Genomic DNA, 26,992 nt, shown 5'->3' on the forward strand with positions numbered 1-26,992 from the left:
CAGCAACAACTCCCAAATGCTAAGGTCTATTTTTTCCAAACTCCACCAGTGTTCACATTTGGGCATACTGAGTATTATTGTAGAATTTGGTTCAGACCCATAATTGGAGCAGTACTCACATTCGCATGTTTTCGAACTGCTAGGTTGGCAGAAGCTTGGGGTTACAGCGGAGGCTCACGCCACTCACTAGATTTGAACCTGCGACGTTTCAGTCAACAAGCTCAGCAGCTCATAACACACTGCGCCACGGGGGGGGGGGGGGGGGGGGGGGGCTATATGTGTGTGTGTGCGTGTATAAATAAATAAATAAATAAATAAATAAATAAATAAATGTGATGTGGGATTAACAGAACCCCAAAACCACTGGACGAATTGACACCAAATTTGGAGACAAGACACCTAACAACCCAATGTATGTCCTTCACTCAAAAAAAACTGGAAGGGTTTGATGGTTTTGGAGTTGTAGTTCACCTACATCCAGAGATCACTGTGCACTCAAACAATGATGGATCTGGACCAAACTCTACACGAATACTCAATATGCCCAAATGTGAACACTGGTGGAGTTTGGGGAAAATAGAATCTTGACATTTGAGTGTTGTAGTTGCTGGGATTTATAGTTCACCTACAATAACAGAGCATTCTGAACCCCACCAACGATAGAATTGGGCCAAACCTCCCACACAGAACCCCCATGTGGGCCACAGCAACGTGTGGCACGGGACAGTTAGTGTGTGTGTATATATATATATGTGTGATGTTTGTTTGTGGGATTAGCACAACTCAAAAACCACTGGACGAATTGACACCAAATTTGGACACAATGCACATATCAGGCCAACGAGTGACCATCACTCATAAAAACATGGAAAAACACAGCAAAAGAGACTTTAAAAAAGCAATAAAACCCAAAAATACATTACAACACATATACAAAACCACATATATATAGGCAAACACACATATACACAAATATATACACACACAAAACACATACACAGACTGAGCCACAGCAACGTGTGGCAGGGGATGGCTAGTATATTTATGTGTGTGTGTGTATATATATATATATATAAAATTATTGGGCACAAGAGGCCCTATCTTGAATCCCCTGCCCCTGAGAGCGCCTCTGTCCTGGCTCCTTCCCTCTGCACATGCTCAGAGGCACGCTTTGCCCCTTTTTGGAGGCTTTCTGGGCGGTGCAAAGCAAAGGAGGCGGGCTTCAAGTGAGGAGGAGGAGGTTCCTCCTTCCAGGGCCGGGCTCCTCCTCTGGCAGCCGGGCTGGGCTTCAGGTGGGGCCCCGGGTTGCACACAAAACAGGAGGAGGAGGAGGAAAAAGAAGCGAAAGAACAAGAGGAGGAGGAAGAGGAATGATCCCAATCCCGGTGAGTCCAAGTGCGCTATAGGTAAGGAGAAAATGAGCATGCTTGGGTATATTTACAGCCTTCTTTGTCTCCCCTTTTGCACTGAGGACTAGCCCCTTGTTTGGCTGTATTTGGAGCCCAAGCTAGGCTAGGCTTGCTCTGTCCCCCAGCAAACCAGTCCCGGTTCCCGCTCCTTACGAAACTGCAACTTGGAGGCTTCCTGGCTGCCTTTTTGCGGCTGCTTGCTCTCTCTCTCTTTTTCTGCGTGTTGTTTTCCAAGCCCTCCCCGCAGTGTTTTCCCTTTCCTTTTCTCAGCGTGGTTTGCTCAGAAAGGGTCGGGCAATGCCTCCCTCTGAAGCTGAGAGAGTGCGCTTGCAAGAGGGTTCCTGAGCCTGAGCAGAGGAGCCCAACTCCAGGCTCAAAAGAAGCGTCCGGCGAAAGTCGGGAACTCCTGCCTTTGGAGGCTGCAATGGCTTTGTTTCCCTTCCTGGCCATCTTGCTGGCCCTTCCATGTGGTCAGAGGAGAGGTCATTGGCCATGCAGCTGGATGCCACTTTTAATTGCAAAGGCTTAATGCTATGCAATTATTATTATTAATATTAATAATATGTTGTTATTGAAGGCTTTCATGGCTGGAATCTCTGGGTTGCTGTGAGTTTTCCAAACTGTGTGGCTATGTTCCAGAAGCACTATCTCCTGACGTTTCGCCCCCATCCTGGCCATCTTGCTGGCCCTTCCATGTGGTCAGAGGAGAGGTCATTGTCCATGCAGTTGGGTGCCACTTTTAATTGCAAAGGCTTAATGCTATGCAATTAATAATAATAATAATAATAACATGTTGTTGAACGCTTTAATGGCTGGAATCTCTGGATTGCTGTGAGTTTTCCAAGCTGTGTGGCTATGTTCCAGAAGCACTCTCTCCTGACGTTTCACCCCCATCCTGGCCATCTTGCTGGCCCTTCCATGTGGTCAGAGGAGAGGTCATAGTAATAATAATATGTTGTTGTTGAAGGCTTTCATGGCTGGAATCTCTGGGTTGCTGTGAGTTTTCCGAGCTGTGTGGCTATGTTCCAGAAGCACTCTCTCCTGACGTTTCGCCCCCATCCTGGCCATTCTTGCTGGCCCTTCCATATGGTCAGAGGAGAGGTCATTGTCCATGCAGTTGGAGGCCACTTTTAATTGCAAGGGCTTAATGCTATGCAATTATTATTATTAATAATATGATGTCGTTGAATGCTTTCATGGCTGGAATCTCTGAGTTGCTGTGCGTTTTCCAGGCTGTGTGGCTATTATATTCCAGAAGCACTCTCTCCTGATGTTTCGCCCCCATCCTGGCCATCTTGCTGGCCCTTCCATATGGTCAAAGGAGAGGTCATTGTCCATGCAGTTGGATGGCACTTTTAATTGCAAAGGCTTAATGCTATGCAATTAATAGTAGTAGTAGTAATAATAATAATAATAAGATGTTGTTGAATGCTTTCATGGCTGGAATCTTTGGGTTGCTGTGAGTTTTCCGAACTGTGTGGCTATTATATTCCAGAAGCACTCTCTCCTGACGTTTCACCCCCATCTATGACAGGCATCTTCAGAGGTTGTGAGGCATATTGGAAACTATGTTCTTGTTTCCAGAGCAGCAGAGAATAAACTCGCTTAACGTGTCATCAGAGGAGAGGTCATTGTCCATTTGGTTTGATGCCATTTTTAATTGCAAAGGCTTTATGCTATGCAATTAATAATAATAATAATAATAATAATAATAATATGTTGTTGAATGCTTTCATGGCTGGAATCTCTGGGTTGCTGTGAGTTTTCTGAACTGTTTGACTATTATATTCCAGAAGCACTCTCTCCTGACGTTTCACCCCTATCTATGACAGGCATCCTCAGAGGTTGTGAGGCATATTGGAAGCTATGTTCTAGTTTCCAGAGTAGCAGAGAATAAACTCGCTTAATGTGTCATCCTTTCAAATATCTAAACATTCACCTGTTATCATATATGGTGGACTTGCCCAAAGGCGAAAGCCTTTTGGAAAAAAGTACATATTGATATTGAAAACATAATAAAAAACAAAGTAAGACTGAAACCAGGAACTTTTTACTGGGACTATTAGACACACAAATACCGAAACACCAGGAAATAATATTTCTTTATGTTGTTGAAGGCTTTCATGGCTAGAATCACTGGGTTGCTGTGAGTTTTCTGGGCTGTGTGGCTATTATATTCCAGAAGCATTCTCTCCTGACATTTAGTCCACATCTATGGGAGGCATCCTCAGAATTTGTGAGGTCTGTTGGAAACTAGGCAAGTAGGGTTTATATATCTGTGGAATAATGTCCAGGGTGAAAGAAAGAATCCATGTCTGCTTGAGGCAAGTGTGAATGTTGCAATTGGTCATCTTGATTAGGATTGAATTATCTTGTAGCTTCAAAGCTTGACTTGTTGCTGCCTTGCGGGATCCTTTGTTGGGAGGTGTTAGCTGGCTGTCATTAATTCTTGTCTGAATTCCCCTGTTTTTGAGTGTTGCTTGTTATTTACTGTCCTGAACACAGCATATTTTTGAGAACATAGAAATGCTGGACCACTTACAGTCTTGCAGCTTCAAAGCCTGGCTGATTTCTGTCCGGGGTAATCCTTTGTTGGGAGGTGTTAACTCGCCCTGATTATTTCATGTCAGGTTGTGAGAAGAGGATGGTTCTGAAACATGGCCAAACAGCCTGGAAAACTCACAGCAACCCAATAATCATAATCATAATAATCATCATAGGGGATGACATCCAATCCATAGTAATACAAGGTTTGCAAGGTCTTTTGTAGTCCTCGTTTCTAGTGCCAGCATCTTCTCAAACTACAACTCTCAGGACTCAGTAGGATTCCATATATTATTGAATGAACTTTTTAATGGACAGTTTCAACAGAAAGAAGGAAACAATGAAAATGAGCAAACTCTGGCTGCCAGTATTTAAAAAAAAAACCCTAAAATCAGTACTGTAAATAAAGAGCAACACTCAAAAAGCAGGGGAATTCCAGACAATCAATCAGGGCTATCGAACACCTCCAAATAAAAGATTCCCCCAGGCAGGACGCATCCAGGCTTTGAAGCTGCAAGGCCATTGAATGCTAATCAAGATGGCCATTCCCCCAGGCAGGAGGCACCCAGGCTTTGAAGCTGCAAGGCCATTAAATGCTAATCAAGATGGCCATTCTCCCAGGAGGGAACCACCCAGGCTTTGAAGCTGCAAGGCCATTAAATAATAATCAAGATGGCCATTCCCCCAGGCGGGAAGCATCCAGTCTTTGAAGCTGCAAGGCCATTAAATGCTAATCAAGATGGTCATTCTCCCAGGAGGGAACCACCCAGGCTTTGAAGCTGCAAGGCCATTAAATGCTAATCAAGATGGCCATTCCCCCAGTCAGGAAGCACCCAGGCTTTGAAGCTGCAAGGCCATTAAATGCTAACCAAGATGGCCATTCTCCCAGGAGGGAACCACCCAGGCTTTGAAGCTGCAAGGCCATTAAATGCTAATCAAGATGGCCATTCCCCCAGGCAGGAAGCACCCAGTCTTTGAAGCTGCAAGAACATTAAATGCTAATCAAGATGGCAATTTGCAACATTCACACTTGCCTCCAGCAGACAAGAGTTCTTTCTCCCACCCTGGACATTAAAACAGATATAAAAACCTTACTTGCCTAGTTTCCAACAGACCTCAGTCTGAGGATGCCTGCCATAGATGTGGGTGAAACGTCAAGAGAGAATGCTTCCGGAGCATGGCCTTACAGTCTGGAAAACTCGCAGCAACCCAATGGATGAACTCATAGGAACGTGCCTTATCCCGAATGAGATCTAGTGCCAGCTTTGTTAACTCAAACTGACAGCAAATGCTTTGCAGGTTTTTTTCCCCCAAGCAGAATTCTTTCCAAGCACTGTTTAAGGAGCTTGGAAGGTCTCTTATCCCCACACTAACACGTCTAAACAACTGGAATTGGTGTCACCTGGTGCAGCAATCTATAGGTTTGGATCTAATTACTGGGATATAGGACAAATGTGTTTCAGGTTGTATTCATATCCAGAAGGCATATGTTTTCGTAAGCAAGTAATAATCAGAGGTGGTTCTGCCAGTTCCTTCTTATGAAACATAGCTTACAGGATTTGTTTATGGTCTCCCATCAAAATACTAACCAGGGCCGACTTTATAGAATTATAGGGTTGGAAGAGACCTCGTAGGTCATCCAGTCCAACCCCCTGCTAAGAAAAAGGAAAATCGCATTCAAAGCACCCCCGACAGATGGCCATCCAGCCTCTTTTCAAAAGCCTCCAACAAAGGAGCCTCTACTACACCCTGTGGCAGAGAGTTCCACTGCTGAACAGCTCTCACTGTTAGGAAGTTCTTCCTCATATTCAGGTGGAATCTCCTTTCCTGTCGTTTGAAGCCATTGTAGTCTGCAATTCTGTATTTTATTGTGCAGTGTTGTATTTTTTGGGCTTGGCCTCATGTTAGCCACCCCGAGTCCCCTTTGGGGAGATGGTGGTGGGGTATAAATAAAGTTTATTATTGTTCTGTGTCCTAGTCTCCGTGCTCCCTCCTCCCTATGAGTTCCCCTCACCTCTTGATCCATAACCCTCATTAAGTCTCTTCTCAGTCTTCTCTTCTGCAGGCTAAAAATGCCAAGCTCTTTAAGCCGCTCCTCATAGGGCTTGTTCTCCAGACCCTTGATCATTTTAGTCACCCTCCTCAGGACACATTCCAGCTTAGATTGAACATCTCCCTTAAATTGTATTGCCCAGAATTGCTACAAGATGCCTTTAGGGTATTGAAGGTTCAAGGAAATCTTGGAAAACAGAATTGGATCTTTTCTACTTCATATTATTTTGGTATTATTACTGTTTTTAAATGACATTGCGAAAGTTGGTAGTATGTTACCAAACTTATATTGTCATAGATCAGGCATGGGCAAACTTGGACCCTCCAGGTGTTTTGGACTTCAACTCCCACAATTCCTAGCAGCCTACCGGCTGCTAGGAATTGTGGGAGTTGAAGTCCAAAACACCTGGAGGGCCCAAGTTTACTCATGCCTCTTATAGATACACAGTACATTGGGATAATGTTCCGAAGCTGAAGCTGCGTGTTTGATTATGAACTTCTTCAGTTAAGAACGTCACGTGCTTTTTGACAAAATACATTACATAACTAGTACAGTGAATAAAAAGGAATTATAATAGACTCCCCGTTAGCTGGAATTCAAGGAACCAGCACTTTCAAGCAACCAACAGGAATCCAAGAAATAATACTTGGCAGTTTTACATTTAAGTTTGCCTTCAGTCAATACTTGGCAGTTTTACATTTAAGTTTGCCTTCAGTTTGTGGTATGAAATGGTTTAGGATGATAATTCAATCAATACATCTTAAGCGTACTGGTGTTAGCCATTTTAATGTAATTGTATCATAATTGCTTTTTTAGGGTATATGTTGTAATGTTTCACTCATGTTTTAGTTTACTACTAGCTGTACCCACCACGCATTGCTGTGGCTAATCTTCCCTCCCTCTTTCTCTCCTTTCTTTCTCTACTTCCTTCCTTCCCTCCCTCTTTCATTCCTTCCCTTTTTTCTTTCTTCCTCTCCTTCCTTCCCTCCCTCCCTCCCTCCCTCTTTCTCTTCTTTCTTTCTCTACTTCTTTCCTTCTCTCCCTCTTTCTCTCCTTTCTTTCTCTACTTCCTTCCTTCCCTCCCTCTTTCATTCCTTCCCTTTTTTCTTTCTTCCTCTCCTTCCTTCCTTCCTTCCTTCCTTCCTTCCTTCCTTCCTTCCTTCCTTCCCTCCCTCCCTCCCTCCCTCCCTCCCTCCCTCCCTCCCTCCCTCCCTCTTTCTCTTCTTTCTTTCTCTACTTCCTTCCTTCCCTCCCTCTTTCATTCCTTCCCTTTTTCCTTTCTTCCTCTCCTTCCTCTCCTTCCTTCCTTCCCTCCCTCCCTCCCTCCCTCCATCCCTCCCTCCCTCCCTCCATCCCTCCCTCTTTCTCTTCTTTCTTTCTCTGCTTCCTTCCTTCCTTCCTTCCTTCCTTCCTTCCCTCCCTTCCTCCCTCTTTCATTCCTTCCCTTTTTCTTTCTTCCTCTCCTTCCTTCCCTCCCTCTTTCTCTTCTTTCTTTCTCTACTTCCTCCCTCCCTCCCTCCCTCCCTCTTCCATTCCTTCCCTTTTTTCTTCCTTCCTTCCCTTCCTTCCTTCCTTCCTTCCTTACTTCCTTCCTTCCCTTCTTCCCTTCTTCCCTTCTTCCCTTCCATCCCTCCTTTCTTTCCCTTCCTCTTTCTCCTCATTCTTCCTTCTCTACCTATTCTTGGACTGCAACTCCCATCAGTCCTCCTGATCCATCTACCTACCTACCTACCTACCTACCTATATCTAATCTATGTATCTGGAGGATTGCTGGGAGTTGCAGTCCAGGAATAAAAATTTGCTGTGACATACTGTGCTTTTATGTCAGTAAAATAATAATAATAATAATAATAATAATAATAATAATTTTACATGTCAGTATAGAAGGGTCCTGAGAGTCAGCTCTAATGAAAAAGATTGCATGTATTCTGTTTGCTTATATCTATATATTCTTTTCAATTCTAGGCACAGGTGTTGACCTCCCCTAAATGAAACAGCACCAACCCCTTCTTCTGATGATCTGGATCCTTGAGGTGCTCCATCACCCTTTGGGCTGACCACACCGCACTGGCCAACACCGCTGTATTGGCGCAAGAGACGGCCGAGCCATGGCGACGGCCCACCCCGCGACCCCCCTGCAGGACATGACATGGAGGGCTCCAACCCTCCACAGCCCCCCACACTAGGTGTATCCTGCCAGAATATGGGGCGGGAGGCATGCTCCTTGGAGGGCGAAGGCTCGGCTGTCGGGGGTTTGCTCCTGCTTGCGCTGAATGGGCACCGGGAGCCCAAGCGGCGCCGGCTGGACAATGGCGACTCTGCGGGCGAAGGGGCGTCCAAGCGTCACCGGGGTCCCGATCCTGTGGAGAGCCGTGTGCCTGTCCACCGGCTAGCCTTGGACTATGTGGTGCCTTGTATGAACTTTTACGGGATTTGCGTCAAGGACTCTTTTCTCGGGGAGGCTTTGGGGAGCCAGATATTGGCTGAAGTGGAGGGTCTCAACCGCAGTGGTAAATTCCGCGATGGGCAACTGGTGAGCCAGAAAACAGTGCCTTCCCGCAGCATTCGGGGAGACCAGATCGCTTGGGTAGAAGGCCAGGAGCCTGGCTGCCAAGCGATTGGGACGCTCATGGCACGTATCGACGAGCTCATCATGCATTGCGCCGGCAAGCTGGGCGAGTACAATATTAATGGCAGGACCAAGGTGAGTCACGTCTGATCAAAGACTTGGGTTGCATTTTCAGGATTTGGAATTTACCTGGCATTTTCTAAGTGAAAGCACAGTTAATCCCTTTGGTTTAACCACCTATAAAAGAGTTAAGCCACTGTCATTAAGGTGTGTTGGTCAATGCAATGAAAGTAGTATATAGCTTGTAGTTATGTTGAGTAAGTTTGATGAGGGACAGATGGTGTGTTGGATAATTGCTGTGAGTAGTGAGGAAGAAGCTGTAAAGTTTGTATTTTGTATATATTTTGTATCCTGGTGCAACGAAGGAGAAACAAAAGCCTTCCTGCTTATTTGAGAAAGAACAAACGCCTCTGCATTTTTTATTCTTTGAGTTGAAGATAATTACAACTATGCTTTTAGATATCTGGTTCCTTAACCAGAACTAATAGAGTCACTTTTGCTAGAACTGGAATTTTATGACTGTATAGAATCCCTGACATTTCAGGCTAGGATGTGGATGATGAGGGAAAGTATAATCAAGGTCAGAGTGCCTCTGGACGTATGCAGAGTGCTTCCTTTGCTCCTCAAAAAGGTTCATTCCAGAGAAGGGTTTATATCTTATTTCTAAATCCCTTGTGAAAGTGCCTAGAGAAACGTTTCTCAACCTGGGGATTGGGACCCCTTTTTGACGAGTGTCAGAGGGGTCACCAAAGACCATCAGAAAGCACAGTATTTTCTGTTGGTCATGGGGGATCTGTGTGAGAAGTTTGGCCCAATTCTCTCATCGGTGGGGTTCAGAGTGCTCTTTGATTGTAGGTGAACTATAAATCCCAGTAACTATGACTCCCAAATGTCAAGGTCTGTTTCCCCCAAACTCTACCAGTGTTCACATTTGGGCATATTGAGTTTTTGTGCCAAGTTTGGTCCAGATTCATCATTGTTTGACTCCACAGTGCTCTCTGGATGTAGAAGAACTACAACTCTAAAACTCAAGTTAAATGCCCACCAAACCCTTCCAATATTTTCTGTTCATCATGTGAATTCTGTGTGCCAAGTTTGGTTCATTTCCATCGTTGATGGAGTTCAAAATGCTCTTTGATTGTAGCTGAACTATAAATCCCAGCAACTACAACTCCCAAATGACAAAAACAATCCCTCCCCTCACCCCCGCCCCAACCCACCAGTATTCAAATTTGGGTGTATTGGGTATTTGTGCCAAATTTGGTCCAGTGAATGAAAATATATTCTGCATATCAGGTACTTAAATTATGATTCATAGGAATAGCAAAATTACAGTTACGAAGTAGCAACAAAAATAATTGTGTGGTTCGAGGTCATTGCAACATGAGGAGCTATATTAAGGGGTCGCGGCATTAGGAAGGTTGAGAAACATTGGCCTGGAGAAATTGGTAGAGCTCCAAAAGTTTAATTTGTGGGTTCGTAAAAAGAGTTGGAAGCTGTTTGGAGACCTAGTTTGGTTGCTTAACTGAAAGTCAGCCGAGAAAGATGCCTTCTTTTTCTCTTGTTTTTGTCTGTTCATTGTGTAATACAGTGCTTTTCTAGTAATTATTTTTTCCCATTCTGCCAAGCACTGGGCGCCATATTCACAAGTTTCCTTTGCTTTCTGTCTTTCCTGGAAACTCAGGGCAGTACTTGGTATAACAGAATAACATGACAATTTCTTAGAATTGCTATCACTTGTCCTCCCCTTAAAAATCCACTTTTACTGGGAGTATTTTCTTTGTGCATTTGTCTATGTTGGAATTGCTTGGTTCATGATGGAATTACATTGGGAAGGATTGTTTTGGAGGATGGGCAGCCTCGATGAAGCCTTTCCTGGATTGTCCAAAGTTTAAATCAAGCCAGGGAGGAAGCTGCATGGCATGGCCTTTCCATTATGCAACTTCAGGGCGCAAGGGGAAAGGTTGCTGGCCTGGTCAGCCCTGGCTTGGAAAGGCTGTCAATCCCATGATCCTCTCTCCCCCCAACACCAGCCGATTTGAACAAGCCAGTGGGCTCGATTTCCTGCTGGGGTTGTCTAGGTGACGCCTTCGCACATCCCTCTCTGACAGTTTCCAGTGCTGACGGCGGTTTCCTTTTGTGCCAGCAGCACTTTGACCCCAGAATGTGGCTTCGTTCTCTTTCCGGAGAGCCTTTCCTCTACATCAGCAGTGGACAAACCCAACCCTCTATCTCAGTGGTTCTCAACCTTCCTGATGCTGCTGACCCCTTATTATAGCCCCTCATGTTGTGGTGACCCCAAACCATAAAATTATGTTCGCTGCTACTTCATAACAGCAATTTTGCTACTGTTACGAATCGTAATGTAAGTATCTGATATGCAGGATGTATTTTCATTCACTGGACCAAATTTGGCACAAATACCTGCTATGCCAGAGCCCCCGGTGGTGCCGTGGGTTAAACCACTGAGCTGCTGAACTTGCTGACCCAAAAGTCACAGGTTCGAATGGGGAGAGTAGCATGAGCTCCTTCTGTCAGCCCCAGTTTCTACCAACCTAGCAGTTCAAAAAAATGCAAATGTGAGTAGATCAATAGGTACCGCTCTGGCGGGAAGGTAATGGCACTCCATGCAGTCATGCTACCCACGTGCCCTTGGAGGTATACAGTATATGCTGTACTTGTATACACACACATACAAAAACACACACAAATATATATGTAAACTAGCCGTCTCCTGCCACGTGTTGCTGTGGCCCAGTCTGTGTATATGTATTTTGTGTGTGTATATGGGCATATGTGTGTTTGCGTATATATATATGTGATTTTGTGCATGCGTTGTAATGTAATTTTTGTTTTTTAGGTTTTTAAGTCTCTTCTGCTGTGTTTTTCAGTGTTTTTATGAATGATGGTCACTCGTTGGCCTGATAGGTGTATTGTGTCCAAATTTGGTGTCAATTCACCCAGTGGTTTTTGAGTTATGTTAATCCCACAAACAAACATTACATTTTTATTTATATAGACTAGCTGTTCCCTGCCACATGTTGCTGTGATCCAGTCTGTGTATATGTGTTTTGTGTGTGTGTGTGTGTATATATATATGTGTATGTGTTGTATTTTTTTGCTTTTAAAGTCTCTTCTGCTATGTTTTCCAGTGTTTTTATGAGTGATGGTCACTCGTTGGCCTGAGAGGTATATTGTGTCCAAATCTGGTGTCAATTCACCCAGTAGTTTCTGTGTTATGTTAATCCCACAAATGAATATTACATTTTTATTTATATAGATTGAATAACTCTTATTTGAGATGCTTGGGATCAGAAGTGTTTTGGAATTTGGAATATTTCAGTATATATAATCTTGGATGTGGGACCTAATTCCAAACACAAAATGCATGTATGTTTCCTATACACTTTGCATTCATAGCCTGAAGGCAAATATGTAAAAAATATTTTCAGTAACTTTGTGTATTAAATAGAACCAGTGGTGTCACTATCTCTGCCACTCATTTGCACAATTTTGGAAAATAGAATATGTGACATCCTTTCACATTTGCCGCCCAAAATCAATCACAAAGAATATAGGCACTTTCTCATTATATTACACACGCTTCACTGTTCTTCCTTCCCACCGCCTCCTTGCCGAATGCACAAATATTAGACCCAAAAGCCAAGGCATTGCTTCACAAGCAGACCCAGCTTTGGGAGGAGGCCCACTGGAATTCCAGGAACAGTCGAAGGCATCTGAGGCCTTCCTGGAAAAGAGGGATCGCTTTCAGCGCTAGGAAACAAACTGCAATGTAAACCTCCTCCTGTTTTGCTCCAACGGAGAAAGATCTTGTGTCTGGTCCTAGTCCCAAACAAGTATCAAAGCAAAACAGGTCAAAGAGGGACAGCAGACAGTTTCCTCCATAGGCTTGGCATTTTTTTTTTTTTAAAAAAATCTGCCTTTCAAAAACCACACTCAAAGGATGCAACTTCACCATCAAATCAATGCAGTTTGACATGCGGAGATGCGGCGGCAAAAAAAGCCAACAGGATGTTGGCCTGCATCAATAGTAGTGCCTAGATCCAGGGAAGTCATGCTACCCCTCTATTCTGCCTTGGTTAGACCACATCTGGAATACTGTGTCCAATTCTGGGCACCACAATTGAAGGGAGATGTTGACTGTAAGCTGGAATGTGTCCAGAGGAGGGCGATTAAAATGATCAAGGGTCTGGGGAACAAGCCCTATGAGGAGCGGCTTAAAGAGCTAGACATGTTCAGCCTGAAGAAGAGAAGGCTGAGAGGAGACAATGATAACCATTTATAAATATGTGAGAGGAAGTCATAGGGAGGAGGGAGCAAGTTTGCTTTCTGCTGCTCTGGAGACTAGGACGCAGAACAATGGCTTTAAACTACAATAAAGGAGATTCCATCTAAACATTACAAAGAACTTCCTGAGTGTGAGAGCTGTTCAACAGTGGAACTCTCTGCCGCGGAGTGTGGTGGAGGCTCCTCCTTTGGAGGCTTTTAAGCATAGGCTGGATGGCCATCTGTCAGGGGTGATTTGAATGCGATTTTTCTTCTTGGCAGGAGGTTGGACTGGATGGCCCATGAGGTCTCTTCCAACTCTGTTCTTCCTTCCCACCACCCCCTTCCCAAATGCACAAATATTAGACCCAAAAGCAAGAACTGTATGACATCCTCTATACAGTTCAGTAAAGTAGATTCTATGACACTACTTTAACTCCCGTGGCTCAATGCTACAAAATCCTGAGAGTTGCAGTTTGGTGAGACTCCAGCTTTCCATGCCAGAGAAGTTAAAGATGTTGCAAAATTACAACTTCCATGATTCCATAGTATTGAGCCAAGACAGTTAAAGTGTTGGAACTGCATTAAATTCTATAGTGCGGATGCATTCTCTGGTCTGACTCCACTTAAATCAGGATTGTTATCTAAAATCATACGAGGGTCGAATGAAAAGTAATGCCTCCACCTTCGTAATTCCTCAACAATGTCAGTACTGGTATGCGGCAGGTACTGGTTTGTTCAGTAGACTCTCCTCTACAGTTCCATTTTGGCGGGAAGCCTTAGCATTGAACGGTTGTGTTGTTAAAGTGCGAGGTATGGAACCCTGCGCAGACAGTCGGCCAATGCGACTTAAGCAATGTGCAGTCATTGAATTCTTGACAGAAGAAGGTGTCACCCCAAAGGAAAATCATCAGAGAATGCAAGCTGTTTATGGTAATTGTGTTGATGTGAGGACTGTGCATTGTTGAGCAAGTAAGTTTAAAGATGTTGAGGTGGGAACATCTGACTTGCGTGACAAAGAGTTGGATGTCCTGTGACAGCAGCCACAGAGTTTCACAAGCAAAAGGTTGTCAGATTGATTCAGGACGATTGTCGTATCACTTGGAGAGAAATTTCAAGCCTAATCGGCATTTCACAAGAACGTGTGGGTCACATATTGCTTTGCTTGGCTATTGGAAGATCTGTGCATGATGGGTACCCAGGATGCTGACGCCTGAAATGAAAGCGCACAGACTTGAAACTTCAGAGACTGGATCTCACCACTGTACAACATCCTCCATAGAGTTCAGACTTAGCATCGTCTGACTTCCATCTGTTCCCAATAATGAAAGAAGATCTGCGGGGACATCATTATGCTTCTGATGAAGAGGTTGAGAGAACCAAGACGCTGGTTGTGGAAGCAGAGTGTTGATGTCTTCCGTGACGGCTTCAGAAAACTTGATCATCATTGGCAGAAATGTATCCAATTGTCTGGTGATTATGCAGAAAAGTGAATAGTGGAAGTTAAAGAGCACATTCTAAGGATTATTTCTGCATTTGATTTATTAAAATATTCCCATCCAAACCCAAGTAACGAAGGTGGAGGCATTAGTTTTCATTCGACCCTCATATAATGTTTTGCCTTTGGTGCCCAATTTTCTGTAGAAGCAGTAATGCCCAGGAATAGGTCTCCTTTGTTCGCTGAGATATAACTGTAATCTGAAAAGGCAAGGAGCCAGCATGGGGTGTCAAGTTACGAAGAACGTTTTCTTCCTTCCAATCCACGTCCTCCCCTAAAAGATACAAGGTCATCCGGTGTCTGTTTGGACACAGATTGCTGTAACAGCCCACTTGGAAGAGTGACATTTCAGGAGCACATCCCTGCCCTTCTGTAGCAGTTCACCAAGGCGACTGAGGATGATGAGAGTTGTCAGCCTAAAAAGAACCTTCCCCTGGCAAAACAACATGATCGGTTTATCTTAGGGTTGCTTTAGATCAGAAAGCACACAACAACTACTTTTCTTAATTTTAAAACCCAAATCCTTGGGTGATCAATCTATATAAATAAAAATGTAATGTTCAGGTTGTTGTAGGTTTTTTTGGGCTATATGGCCATGGTCTAGAGGCATTCTCTCCTGGTATGTATCTGAGGATGCTTGCCATAGATGCAGGCGAAACGTCAGGAGAGAATGCCTCTAGACCATGGCCATATAGCCCCAAAAAACCTACAACAACCCAGTGATTCTGGCCATAAAAGCCTTCGACAATGTAATATTCCTTTGTGGGATTAACATAACTCAAAAACCAGTGGGCGAATTGCCACCAAATTTGGACACAATGCGCCTATCAGGCCAACAAATGACCATCACTCATAAAAACACTGAAAAACACAACAGAAGAGACTTTAAAAGCTAAAAAAATGCATTACAACACATGCACAAAAACATATATACACAAATATATTTACACACATATACACACACAAAACACATATACACAGACTGGGCCACAGCCCAAATGCTCAAAACCATGCATATACACAAACACAAATATATACACACATATATACACACACAACACATATACACAGACTGGGCCACAGCACGCATGCTCAAAATCATACATATACACAAACACACATATATACAAATATATACACACATATATACACAAACAACACATATACACAGACCGGGCCACAGCACGCATGCGTAAACCACATATATACACAAACACACATCTATACACATATACACACACATATACACACACACATATATATATATACACACACAAAGTGGGCCACAGCAATGCGTGGCAGGGAACTTCTAGTAAGCACAATAAAATACCCCTTATATCAATGTTTCTCAACCTTAAGAGCCCCCAGTGGCGCAATGGGTTAAACCCTTGTGCTGGCAGGACTGAAGACCAACAGGTGAGAGGTTTGAATCTGGGGAGAATGCAGATGAGCTCCCTCTGTCAGCTCCAGCTGTATTGCATTACATCATAATATTGTATATGGAGCCCCTGGTGGCGCAGTGGGTTAAACCCCTGTGCTGGCAGGACTGAAGACCGACAGGTCGCAGGTTCGAATCAGGGGAGAGCACGGACGAGCTCCCTCTATCAGCTCCAGCTCCTCATGCGGGGACATGAGAGAAGCCTCCCACGAGGATGGTAAAACATCAAAAACATCCAGGCGTCCCCTGGGCAACATCCTCGCAGACGGCTAATTCTCTCACACCAGAAGCGACTTGCAGTTTCTCAAGTTGCTCCTGACACACACACACAAAACAAAAAACAAAACCTTAAGCGGCTGAAAGGGGGAAAGAAAGGGGCCTGAGGCTGTTAGGAATTATGGGAGTTGAAGTCCAAAACACTTAAAGTTTGCCCATGCTCATTGTAAACAGCATATTGCATATTATGTCATAATTAGTAATTGGCAGCTTGATAAAACATTTTGATGGTAAAACATCAAAAACATCCATGTGTCCCCTGGGCAATGTTCTTGCAGATGGATAATTCTCACACACCAGAAGCGATTTGCAGTTTCTCAAGTCACTCCTGACACACACACACACACAAAACCTTAAGCAGCTGAGGGGGAAAAGGAAGGGGCTGTCCCCTGGGCAATGCCCTTGCAGACGGCCAATTCTCTCACACCAGAAGCGACTTGCAGTTTCTCAAGTCACTTCTGACACACACACAAACACACAAAACCTTAAGCAGCTGAGGGGGAAAAGGAAGGGGCTGTCCCTTGGGCAATGCCCTTGCAGACGGCCAATTCTCTCACACCAGAAGCGACTTGCAGTTTCTCAAGTCACTCCTTACACACACAATGTAAAGCAGCTGAAGGGAAATCAGGAAAGGGCCTGAGGCTGTTAGGAATTATGGGAGTTGAAGTCCAAAACACTTAGAGGGCTGAAGTTTGCCCATGCTCGTTGTAAACAGCATATTAAACCTTATGTCATAATTAGTAATTGGCAGCTTGAGTCCTATTACTTTCCCTATTCCTTTCAAACGGATGCAGCCCTTTCTCTTGACCTGGCGTGACCCTACTAGAGGCTGCAAAGGGAGGAGGAGAGGGAACAGAGCAGCCGAATAGCTGGTGAGTCGTTTCTTCCATCCGCCAAAGAATGACAACAAGCGTGGGTCCCATCGCTTGCCTCCTGCCTGGTGGCACAATGGCTCCTTATCTGGCATCCTCTTTATCGGGCGCTGCTTAATTGCACAGCGGCAAGACGGCTCTCGCAGGGGCAGCTGCCTGTCCTCGGGTGACCCTTGCAAGAGCATCCCACGTGGGTCAAGCCCGGGAAGGGAAGAGGGAGGGGGGACGGATCCTGCGTCACGGGGACTCGATGTCCTTGGTGCTCCCAGGAACAGCGAGGGAACAGGACGCACCAGCCTCAACCAGGAGGGTGCACAGGGTGGGGACAGCGTTTGCCGTCTCCTCCCTGTCCTTTCTGGAGGGGAGCCGATTGGAGGCAAGACGCCTTGGAGAGTCGGAGAAGGGGAATTCACTACTTTCTCATATGTCCACATTAGCTTTCAAGGAGTAGATTCCTTGACGGGTCTTGCTTTCTTCCTTTACTGCAGAAAATAAACAAAGCCGTCTTCCAACTCTTCCTCTCCTGTCTTTGTTGTGACAAAAGGTGAGGTGTGTTCCAGGATGCCTTCACATCTTAATCACGTCTTATTTTTCAGAGTGGGAAAAGGGAATTATTCTTTTTGTTTGTATCCCACTTTTCCCCAAGTCATAGGCTTCTAGCTGTCAATTATTATTTTTTGTGTGTCAGGATTGACTTGAGAAACTGCAAGTCGCTTCTGTTGTGAGAGAATTGGCTGTCTGCAAGTCGCTTCTGGTGCGCTTGCACGCACATACCAAACACAACATGTTGCTGCATGAATTTAATAGGTCTTTCATAGGCAAGGAATACTCAGAGATGGTCTGCCATTACTTTTCTCTAAAACATAAACTACATTCCCATGTATTAATGCATTCAAATCAAAGAATCAAAGAGTTGGAAGAGACCTCATGGGCCATCAAGTCCAAACCCCTGCCAAGAAGCAGGAATATTGCATTCAAATCACCCCTGACAGATGGCCATCCAGCCTCTGTTTAAAAGCTTCCAAAGAAGGAGCCTCCACCACACTCCGGGGCAGAGAGTTCCACTGCTGAACGGCTCTCACAGTCAGGAAGTTCTTCCTCATGTTCAGATGGAATCTCCTCTCTTGTAGTTTGAAGCCATTGTTCCGCGTCCTGGTCTCCAAGGAAGCAGAAAACAAGCTTGCTCCCTCCTCCCTGTGGCTTCCTCTCACATATTTATACATGGGCCCTCATCATGTCTCCTCTCAGCCTTCTCTTCTTCAGGCTAAACATGCCCAGCTCCTTAAGCCGCTCCTCATAGGGCTTGTTCTCCAGACCCTTGATCATTTTAGTCGCCTTCCTCTGAACACATTCCAGCTTGTCAATATCTCTCTTGAATTGTGGTGCCCAGAATTGGACACAATATTCCAGGTGTGGTCTAACCAAGGCATAATAGAGGGGTAGCATTACTTCCCTGGATCTAGACACTATGCTCCTATTGATGCAGGCCAAAATCCCATTGGCTTTTTTTGCCGCCACATCACATTGTTGGCTCATGTTTAAGTTGTTGTCCACGAGGACTCCAAGATCTTTTTCACACGTACTGCTCTCGAGCCAGGCGTCCCCCATTTTGTATCTTTGCATTTCGTTTTTCCTGCCAAAGTGGAGTATCTTGCATTTGTCATAACCTGATCAGATTTTTTCCCCTGTTATCAGGAGTGACTTGAAAAACTGCAAGTCACTTCTGTTGTGAGAGAATTGGCCATCTGCAAGGACGTTGCCCAGGGAACACCAAGATGTTTTGATGTTTTTTACCATCCTCGTGGGAGGCTTCTCTTATGTCCCCGCATGGGGAGCTGGAGCTGATAGGGGGAGCTCATATTACGCCTATTATTTAATACAGGCAAGTTACAAATACCCAACTTACAAAGGGCACATAAGTTAAGAACGGTGGTGAGACGACAGGAAGTGAGAGAAATCTACCCCTTGGAAGGGAAATTCAGTCCTGAGAGAATTATCATGGGAAAAAGGGGTCTTCACTGAAGCTTCGTCCCCAATCCTTGTTTCCACAGCAAACAACATTTTTCAAAATTAGATTATCACAAGGACAGAAAATTAGGTGCAAATCTTCTGGACTGGGGAACAGAGACCAAAACAAATATCATGGGTGTGTGAACCCTTCACTGTGCTATCCAAAGCTTTTATATGTATGTATATGTTTATATGTGTGTTAGATGTGGAGGTTAGAGGAAAGATTGGGTGTCTTCTGGATCATAGTGCCTGGAGGTTATATTGCTTACCTAGAGGATTGTTTGCTCCATTTCTCTACTCTAACATATCTGAGTGTTTAGGTATTTGGAGAAATATATATATACATACACACACACACACACCAGCATTTCTCAACCTGGGGGTCAGGACGAGGGAGTGTCAGAGGGGTCGCCAAAGACCATCAGAAAACACAGTATTTTCTGGGGGTTCTGTGTGGGAAGTTTGGCGCAGTTCTATTGTTGGTGGGGTTCAGAATACTCTCTGATTGTAGGTGAACTATAAATCCCAGCAACTACAACTCCCAAATGTCAATGTCTATTTCCCTGAAACTCCACCAGTGTTCACATTTGGGAATATTGAGGATTCGTGTCAAGTTTGGTCCAGATCCATCATTGTTTGAGTCCACAGTGCTCTCTGGATGTAGGTGAACTACAACTCCAAAACTCAAGGTCAATGCCCACCAAATCTTTCCAGTATTTTTTGTTGGTCATGGGAGTTCTGTGTGCCAAGTTTGGTTCAATTCCATCGTCGGTGGAGTACAGAATGCTCCTTGATTGTAGGGGAACTATAAATCCCACGACTACAACTCCCAAATGACAAAATCAACCCCAACCTCACCTGTATTCAAATTTGGGCATTTTGGGTATTTGGGCCAGTGAATGAAAATACATCCTGCGTACCAGATATTTACATTATGATTCATAACAGTAGCAAAATTACTATTATAAAGTAGCAACAAAAATAACGTTATGTTTGGGGGTCACCACAACATGAGGAGGCGTATTAAGGGGTCGCGGCATTAGGAAGGTTGAGAACCACTGGTCTAGAGGATTGTTTGCTGCCTGCCTCTGCTGTAATATATTTGAATATTAGGTATTTGGCATATATATATGCATGCACACACTCCTATAGGGTTTACCATTAGAACCTGCAGTCCAAAAGGGAGACTTGATTCTTGTACATTGATGAAGGCGAAATGCATGGGTTCAGCAGTCCATGTTTAGAGTGCCTTCTGACTCTGACTTGATCAAACATGCCAGTGTCTAAGACACCCCTGCATTCTTCTCCTGGATGTTCCTCTCCTCCTTTCTCTCCCCACTTATCACCCCACTCCTTTGTTGCATGCTGATCTTGGGACAGACTACAGACTGGCCAATTCTGCTGTTGGGAAGGTTGTTTTTGAGACAAGCTGAATTTTTGAGACAAGCTGGACATTGAGTCCTATCCATGACTGCTGTACCTGTAACAGACCCACTGAACCAGCATACACTCTTGTAGTTCATGCAGTGAGTCTTGACTAGTTGGGATCTCCTCTGAAGCTCCAAACAGTAGGATTCAGAGCTTTTCATCGATCCATCCATGTGGCCTCTCCTTCACTTTAAAATAGGGAGTGCTGAGATGTTTCGCCTGCATCTGTGGCTGGCATCTTCAGAAGTCTGTTGGAGATGCATCAAGTGGAGTGCGCGCGTGCACACACACACACACACACACACACAAAATAATATCCAGGGTGGGAAAATAACCTTTATCTGTGTACAGCAAGCGTGACTGTTGTAGTTAGCAAGATTGAATAGCATTGAATAGCGGTGAAGCTATAGCAGAGCACGTGATATTACTTGAGAACATAAAAATTCTAGGCCTCTCGGACAACCATCATGTCAGACTACAGAGAGAAGCCATTGAAATCTACGAGCAAGGCCAAAATTTCAACAGAAAGGAGGAAACCATGAAAATGAACAAAATCTGGTTACCAGTATTAAAAACCACCAGAATCAAGACAGTAAATAAGGATCACTGTTCAAAAACAGGGGAACTCCAGATAGCAAACAATCAAATTGCCAGTTAACACCTCCCAAACAGAGGATGCCTCCAGGCAACAACAGTCAGACTACCTCTGTGAAGTTATCCTTATTTATTGGCTTTGCAACTTCATGGCTACTTAATGCTATTGAAACTTGCCAATTACAACTATCATGTCAGACTACATAGAGAAGCCATTGAAATCCACAAACACGTGAACAATTTCAACAGAAAGGAGGAAAGCATGAAAACAAAATCTGGCTGCCAGTATTTAAAAAACCCTCTAAAATCAGGGCAGTAAATAAAGAGCAGCACTCAAAAAACAGAAGAATTCCTGACAGGAAACAATCAGGGTAAGCTAACACCTCCCAACAAAGGATTCCCCAGGCAGGAAGCAGCCAGGCTTTGAAGCTACAAGGCCATTCAATGCTAATCAAGCTTGCCAATTGCAACATTCACACTTGCTTTACACAGACAAGGGTTTTCACTCCCATCCTGGACATTCCACACATACACAGACACATATATATACACTCGACTCGCATCTCAACAAAGGATTCCCCCAGGCAGTAAGAAGTCAGACCTTGAAACTGCTAGGCCATTCAATGCTAATCAAGGTGGCCAACTGAAACATTCACACCTAGCTCCAACAGACAAGAGTTCTTTCTCCCACCCTGGACTTTCCACAGATATATAAACCCCATTTTCCTAGTTTCCAACAGATCTCACAATCTCTGAGGATGCCAGCCACAGATGCAGGCAAAACATCAGGAGAGAATGCTACTGGAACATGGCCATGCAGCCTGAAAAACTCACAGCAACCCAAATATAATAATAATAATAATAATAATAATAATAATAATAATAATAATAATACAGTATGGATCCACCCTTAGTCACTTAGAATAGATTTACTCTTCTCCCCAGGTGATCAGGGAGGGAGTCATGGCTGCTGATCAACTTTGGCAAAGACAGTGGAAGGTTGGGCTCAAAGTAAGGGAGGCATTGGCAGATCTGTGAGCGGTTTTGGTCCTGTCCCGGTCAATGAACCCCCCTCCTCTTTCGTTCCCTCCTTCCCTCCAGGCCATGGTGGCATGCTACCCTGGCAACGGCATGGGTTACGTGCGACACGTGGACAACCCTCACGGAGATGGGCGCTGCGTCACATGCATTTATTACCTAAACCGACAGTGGGATAGTAAGGTAGGTGATAGAGCCGGTGGGAGGGAGGCAGAGGTGGGCGGAGGGCATGCTCCCAGCATCGGTCACAGTTTCATGCATGGCACTGGTTACTTCCTTTGTGATGTGGATTTTCCTCACTCCTTCCCCTTCACTGTTTGCTCCTTGCTGTCCATTGGGATGTCCAGTTCTGCCAGGGCTCACTTCCACGGACAGAACTTGTGGGATGCCCTTCTGGTCCTTGCAGAAGAGGAGGCGGAGATGAAAAGGCAGCGGGACTTAGATTTGGATTGGGGGATAGTGGTCGGTGGTGACATCTATGTCAATAAAGGGCAGGAGATCTGTTCTGAGTTTAGGGTGCGTCTACACCAGGCATGGGCAAACTTTAGTCCTCCAGATGTTTTAGACTTCAACTCCCACCATTCCTAACAGCCTCAGGCCCTTTCCTTTTCCCCCTCAGCCGCTTAAGCGGCTGAGGGGGAAAAGGAAGGGGCTGAGGCTGTTAGGAATGGTGGGAGTTGAAGTCCAAAACATCTGGAGGGCCAAAGTTCGCCCATGTCTGGTGTACACTGTAGAATTGATACAGTGGCCATGGTTTAGTGCTATGGAATCATAGGAGTTGCAGTTTTGCAAGCTTTTTTGCTGACAACAAAGAGTGCTGGGCAAACTGCACATCTCTTTTTTCTATAGGATTAAGCCATGATTGTTAAAATGGTACCAAACTGCATCAATTCCACAGTGCAGATGCACCATTACTGCTCTCCAAAGTGCAGAACCCTATCTTTCTAAACAAGTCGAGCATTTGTAATAACTCTGAAAGTTTGCATTAAACTCTGGAGTGGAATCCCAGCCCCACTAATGAGGAAACTAACTAGCTAACCATTGCCTCTGATGTGGAATTGACGATCTGTTTGTGCTTCTGAACATGTGCAGAAATGACTTTGGGTATCTGCACTGCTCACAGACCCTTTCTTGCTTCTCCGTTTCCCAACCAGGTCCATGGCGGCATCCTGCAAATCTACCCGCAGGGCCGAGAGGTGGTGGCCAACATCGAACCCATCTTTGACCGGTTGCTCATCTTCTGGTCTGACCGACGCAACCCGCATGAAGTGAAGCCAGCCTATGCTACAAGGTAATGCAGGAGGTCAAGTTTACTGGTTATTGGTTTTGTTTTATTGTTGAAATTGAGTAGGGAAAGGGACAAGGAGTTTTCTGGCAGTCAAAGCTTGTGGATCGGTGCTACTGAGGGCTGATTGTATAATCTATATAAATAAACATGTAATGGTAAACTGGTAAACAGCTGGTAAACTGGCTGGGATTTCTGGGAGTTGTAGGCCAAAACACCTGGGGACCCACAGGTTGAGAACCACTGCTGTGGTTCCAGCCCAAAACACCTGGGGACCCACAGGTTGAGAACCACTGCTGTGGTTCTCAACCTGTGGGATTAATAGTTCTGTTTGTGGGATTAACAGAACTCAAAAACCACTGGGGGAATTGACACCAAATTTGGACACAAGACACCTAACAACCCAATGTATATCTTTCACTCAAAAAATTGATTTTGTCATTTGGGAGTTGCAGTTGCTGGGATTTATAGTTCACCTTCAATCAAAGAACACTCTGAACCCTACCAACGATAGAATTGAACCAAACTTGGCACACAATTCTCTCATGACCAACAGAAAATACTGGAAGGGTTTGGTGGGCAGTGTCCTTTGGTTTTGGAGTTGTAGTTCACCTACATCCAGAGATCACTGTGGACTCAAACAATGATGGATCTGGACCAAACTCTACACGAATACTCAATATGCCCAAATGTGAACACTGGTGGAGTTTGGGGAGATAGAATCTTGACATTTGGGAGTTGTAGTTGCTGTGATTTATAGTTCACCTACAATCACAGAGCATTCTGAACCCCACCAACGATAGAACTCGGCCAAACCTCCCACATAGGACCGCCATGTGGGCCACAGCAATGCATGGCAGGGGATGGCTAGTAAGTAAATAAATAAATACGTACTGATACAGTTTGCACCCTGTTTTCCCTTTATGATGTGGGACATAATCAGCTTTGCTTTTCCTCTGTACAAGCCCCCTTTGAACTAAAGAGATACTTGTTGCTGGTGCCCTCCAGTGGCGTGCTCCTTTCAGTTGAATGGCATGGAAAAACTCTCAGCCAGGTTATTTGCGTATTTCCACTCTCCTTGCCAGTCTTTTGACTGACACTTCCTTCCTGGCCTCAGCTAATGCTGCCAGTCATTCTTTGCCTTCTGGTCCCTTCGCCTGACAAACTGGCATCTGCTTACTCATCTGTGTTTGTGTCTTTCTCAGGTACAGTATATAAACATGCTGCACTGTTAACCTCACAGCGACAACAAACAATATGGTGCAAACTTTTAGTACAGTCGTATCTTCTTATAAGTAGCTTGTGGATCAGCCGACCACAATTCAACAACAGTATATAAACATGCTGCACTGTTAACCTCACAGCGACAACAAACAATGAGTACTCGCAGCCAGAACCCAACTTAGAGCAGAGTATCATATACCAACAAAAAATTTTGTATCTCCCGAGGAGAACACACTTTCAAGTGTATAATTTTTCTACCAGAGGAAGGCCTGAGGTAGGCCGAAACCGGTCGTGGTCGGCTGATCCACAAGCTACTTATAAGAAGATATGACTGTACTAAAAGTTTGCACCATATTGTTTGTTGTCGCTGTGAGGTTAACAGTGCAGCAATGTTTATATACTGTTGTTGAATTATATCATTGTTTATGTTATACAAGTGTTATTTTTGTTATATGCATTTCATTCAGGAACCCATCTATATTATTGTATATCTTTCTCAGGTACGCCATCACAGTCTGGTATTTTGATGCCAAGGAGCGGGCAGAAGCCAAAGGCAGACACCAGCTGGGTACGTATAGGGAGCACACAACCCCCTGTTGCATTGGCTCCACTGGCTGCCAGTCTGCTACTGAGCACAATTCAAAGTCCTTGCTTTAGCCTATAAAGCTTTCAACCTGTGGTTCTCAACCTGGGGTCCCCAGATGTTTTGGCCTTCAACTCCCAGAAATCCTAACAGCTGGTAAACTGGCTGGGATTTCTGGGAGTTGTAGGCCAAAACACCTGGGGACCCACAGGTTGAGAACCACTGCCCTAAACTAATGCAGCCCAGCTTACCTGCCCAAACGGATCTCTCCCAATGAACCACGTTGGAGCCTAAGATAGTCTGGGGAAGCCCTCCTCTCAGTCCCACCTCCTTCACAGGTGCGACTGTTGGGGACGAGAGACAGGGTCTTCTCAGTGGTGGTTCCTCGGCTGTGAAATTCTCTTGCCAGGGATATTAGGTCAGCCCTCTCCCTCCTGATCTTCCATAAGAAAAGGAAAACATGGCTTTTTGATCAAGCCTTTGGAGTTCTTGTGCAATACATAAATATGGAGTTATGTGCAATGACTATTGGAACAGCCTAAACCAGGGGTCCTCAAACTTTTTAAACAGAGGGCCAGGTCACAATCCTTCAAACTGTTGGAGGGTCAGACTATAATTTGAAGAAACATGAATTCCTATGCACACTGCACATATCTTATTTGTAGTGCATGGAGTATACTCCTGGTACTCTGCTAGATTTAAGTGGAATTGCCTCAACTAAGGTTATTTTTGAGCCTAGCAGCTCAGATTCCCCAACACTGACAAGTCCCTCGTCCTTCCAAAGTGGTGATTTTGGCCATTGGACTATGATTCTGGAGACCGGGGTTTCAGTCCCAATTGGACCATGGACAGAGACCTTGGGCAACTCTCTCTGCCTCACAGACAAAGTTTGCCAAGAAAACCATGTGACCCGTTTCCCTTTTCCTCTCTTGCAGCCACTGCTCAGACGGGAGAACCTGCTCCAGCGACTCAAACCAACGGACCTACATGACCAACATCCGGGGATACCGCTGAGAATTGCGCGCCAAAGAGCTGCCCCTTTCTTTGGCCATTTCAAGCTGCCCGTTGCCGCTGCTGCTATCGCTGCTGCTGAAGTTGCTGCTGTCCTTTTCCAACCCTGGCCGGAGGCAGTCTGGCCCTAACCCAGGAGGAAGAAGAAGAAGGGGAGGAGGAGGAGAAAGGGGTTCCTGGGGGAGAGGTGGGCCCTGAGGAGCAAGGGTGTGCACACCTGTGTTTGTGTGTGCTTAAGTTGCGTAGGCAACGTAGTCTCTAGGGATGGCCTCTCCGTTAAGGCCTCTTTTGCATTTCTTCCTATGACCAAGATGCCTCCAGTTTATAAGGCGGCACCTTGGCCATTTATGGATCTCCACCATGCTCCGTTTCCCACCTATAATACTGCTCTCTTTGCTTGATTCCACTCACTTGAATCCATCTTGAGTCTTCAGAGAGCAGGGAAAGAGGGAGTGGGGCAGAGCAGGGCAAAAATGGCTGCGGAGGGGCACTTTTAAACCAAGTTTGGATGGAGGGGTGGGGAGAGTGAGAAGGTACTGTGGTTTGGACTCTGAGATGGGATGGAATAAACATTACCTCATGAAAAAAATCACTGTTGGTTGTCTTCTTTGTGGAAGGAAGGGACAGAGGAAGTCTCTCAGATCTTCATTGCCTCCTTTGGGAAGGTGGTGCGTGGACCAAGCTCATTGTAGGAGAAGAATTGGCAGTGTTCCCTAGTCTGTGTCCTTTTCCTCTATTCTGTAAAGTAGGAAGTCTATAGGAATCTCAACTACAAGCTAAATTATTTATTTATTATGTCAGAAGCAAGTTGAG

The 26,992-nt window shown here is 44.9% G+C and overlaps 2 protein-coding genes across 4 annotated transcripts in view; both read left to right on the plus strand.

The window, feature by feature from the left end:
* Positions 1 to 26,992, plus strand: part of LOC137094912 (rho-related GTP-binding protein RhoU-like) — a 277,821-nt gene that overhangs the window by 53,315 nt on the left and 197,514 nt on the right. The window lies entirely within an intron of this gene.
* LOC137094907 (prolyl hydroxylase EGLN2-like) lies at positions 1,233 to 26,769 on the plus strand. Of its 3 annotated transcripts, none has more exons than XM_067460882.1 (6): positions 1,235 to 1,406; positions 7,972 to 8,710; positions 22,140 to 22,259; positions 23,231 to 23,367; positions 25,086 to 25,153; positions 26,104 to 26,769. In XM_067460882.1, the coding sequence occupies exons 2-6, from the start codon at positions 8,156 to 8,158 to the stop codon at positions 26,157 to 26,159; spliced, it is 936 nt and encodes a 311-aa protein (XP_067316983.1). In that variant the 5' UTR covers positions 1,235 to 1,406; positions 7,972 to 8,155; the 3' UTR covers positions 26,160 to 26,769. The 3 variants fall into 3 exon arrangements, with proteins under 3 accessions (XP_067316985.1, XP_067316983.1, XP_067316984.1); XM_067460883.1 differs by having other exon boundaries at positions 1,235 to 1,385; XM_067460884.1 differs by lacking the exon at positions 22,140 to 22,259 and having other exon boundaries at positions 1,233 to 1,406.

This window comes from Anolis sagrei, chromosome X (genome assembly GCF_037176765.1).
Source record: "Anolis sagrei isolate rAnoSag1 chromosome X, rAnoSag1.mat, whole genome shotgun sequence".
Classification (NCBI taxonomy): Eukaryota; Metazoa; Chordata; class Lepidosauria; order Squamata; family Dactyloidae; genus Anolis; species Anolis sagrei.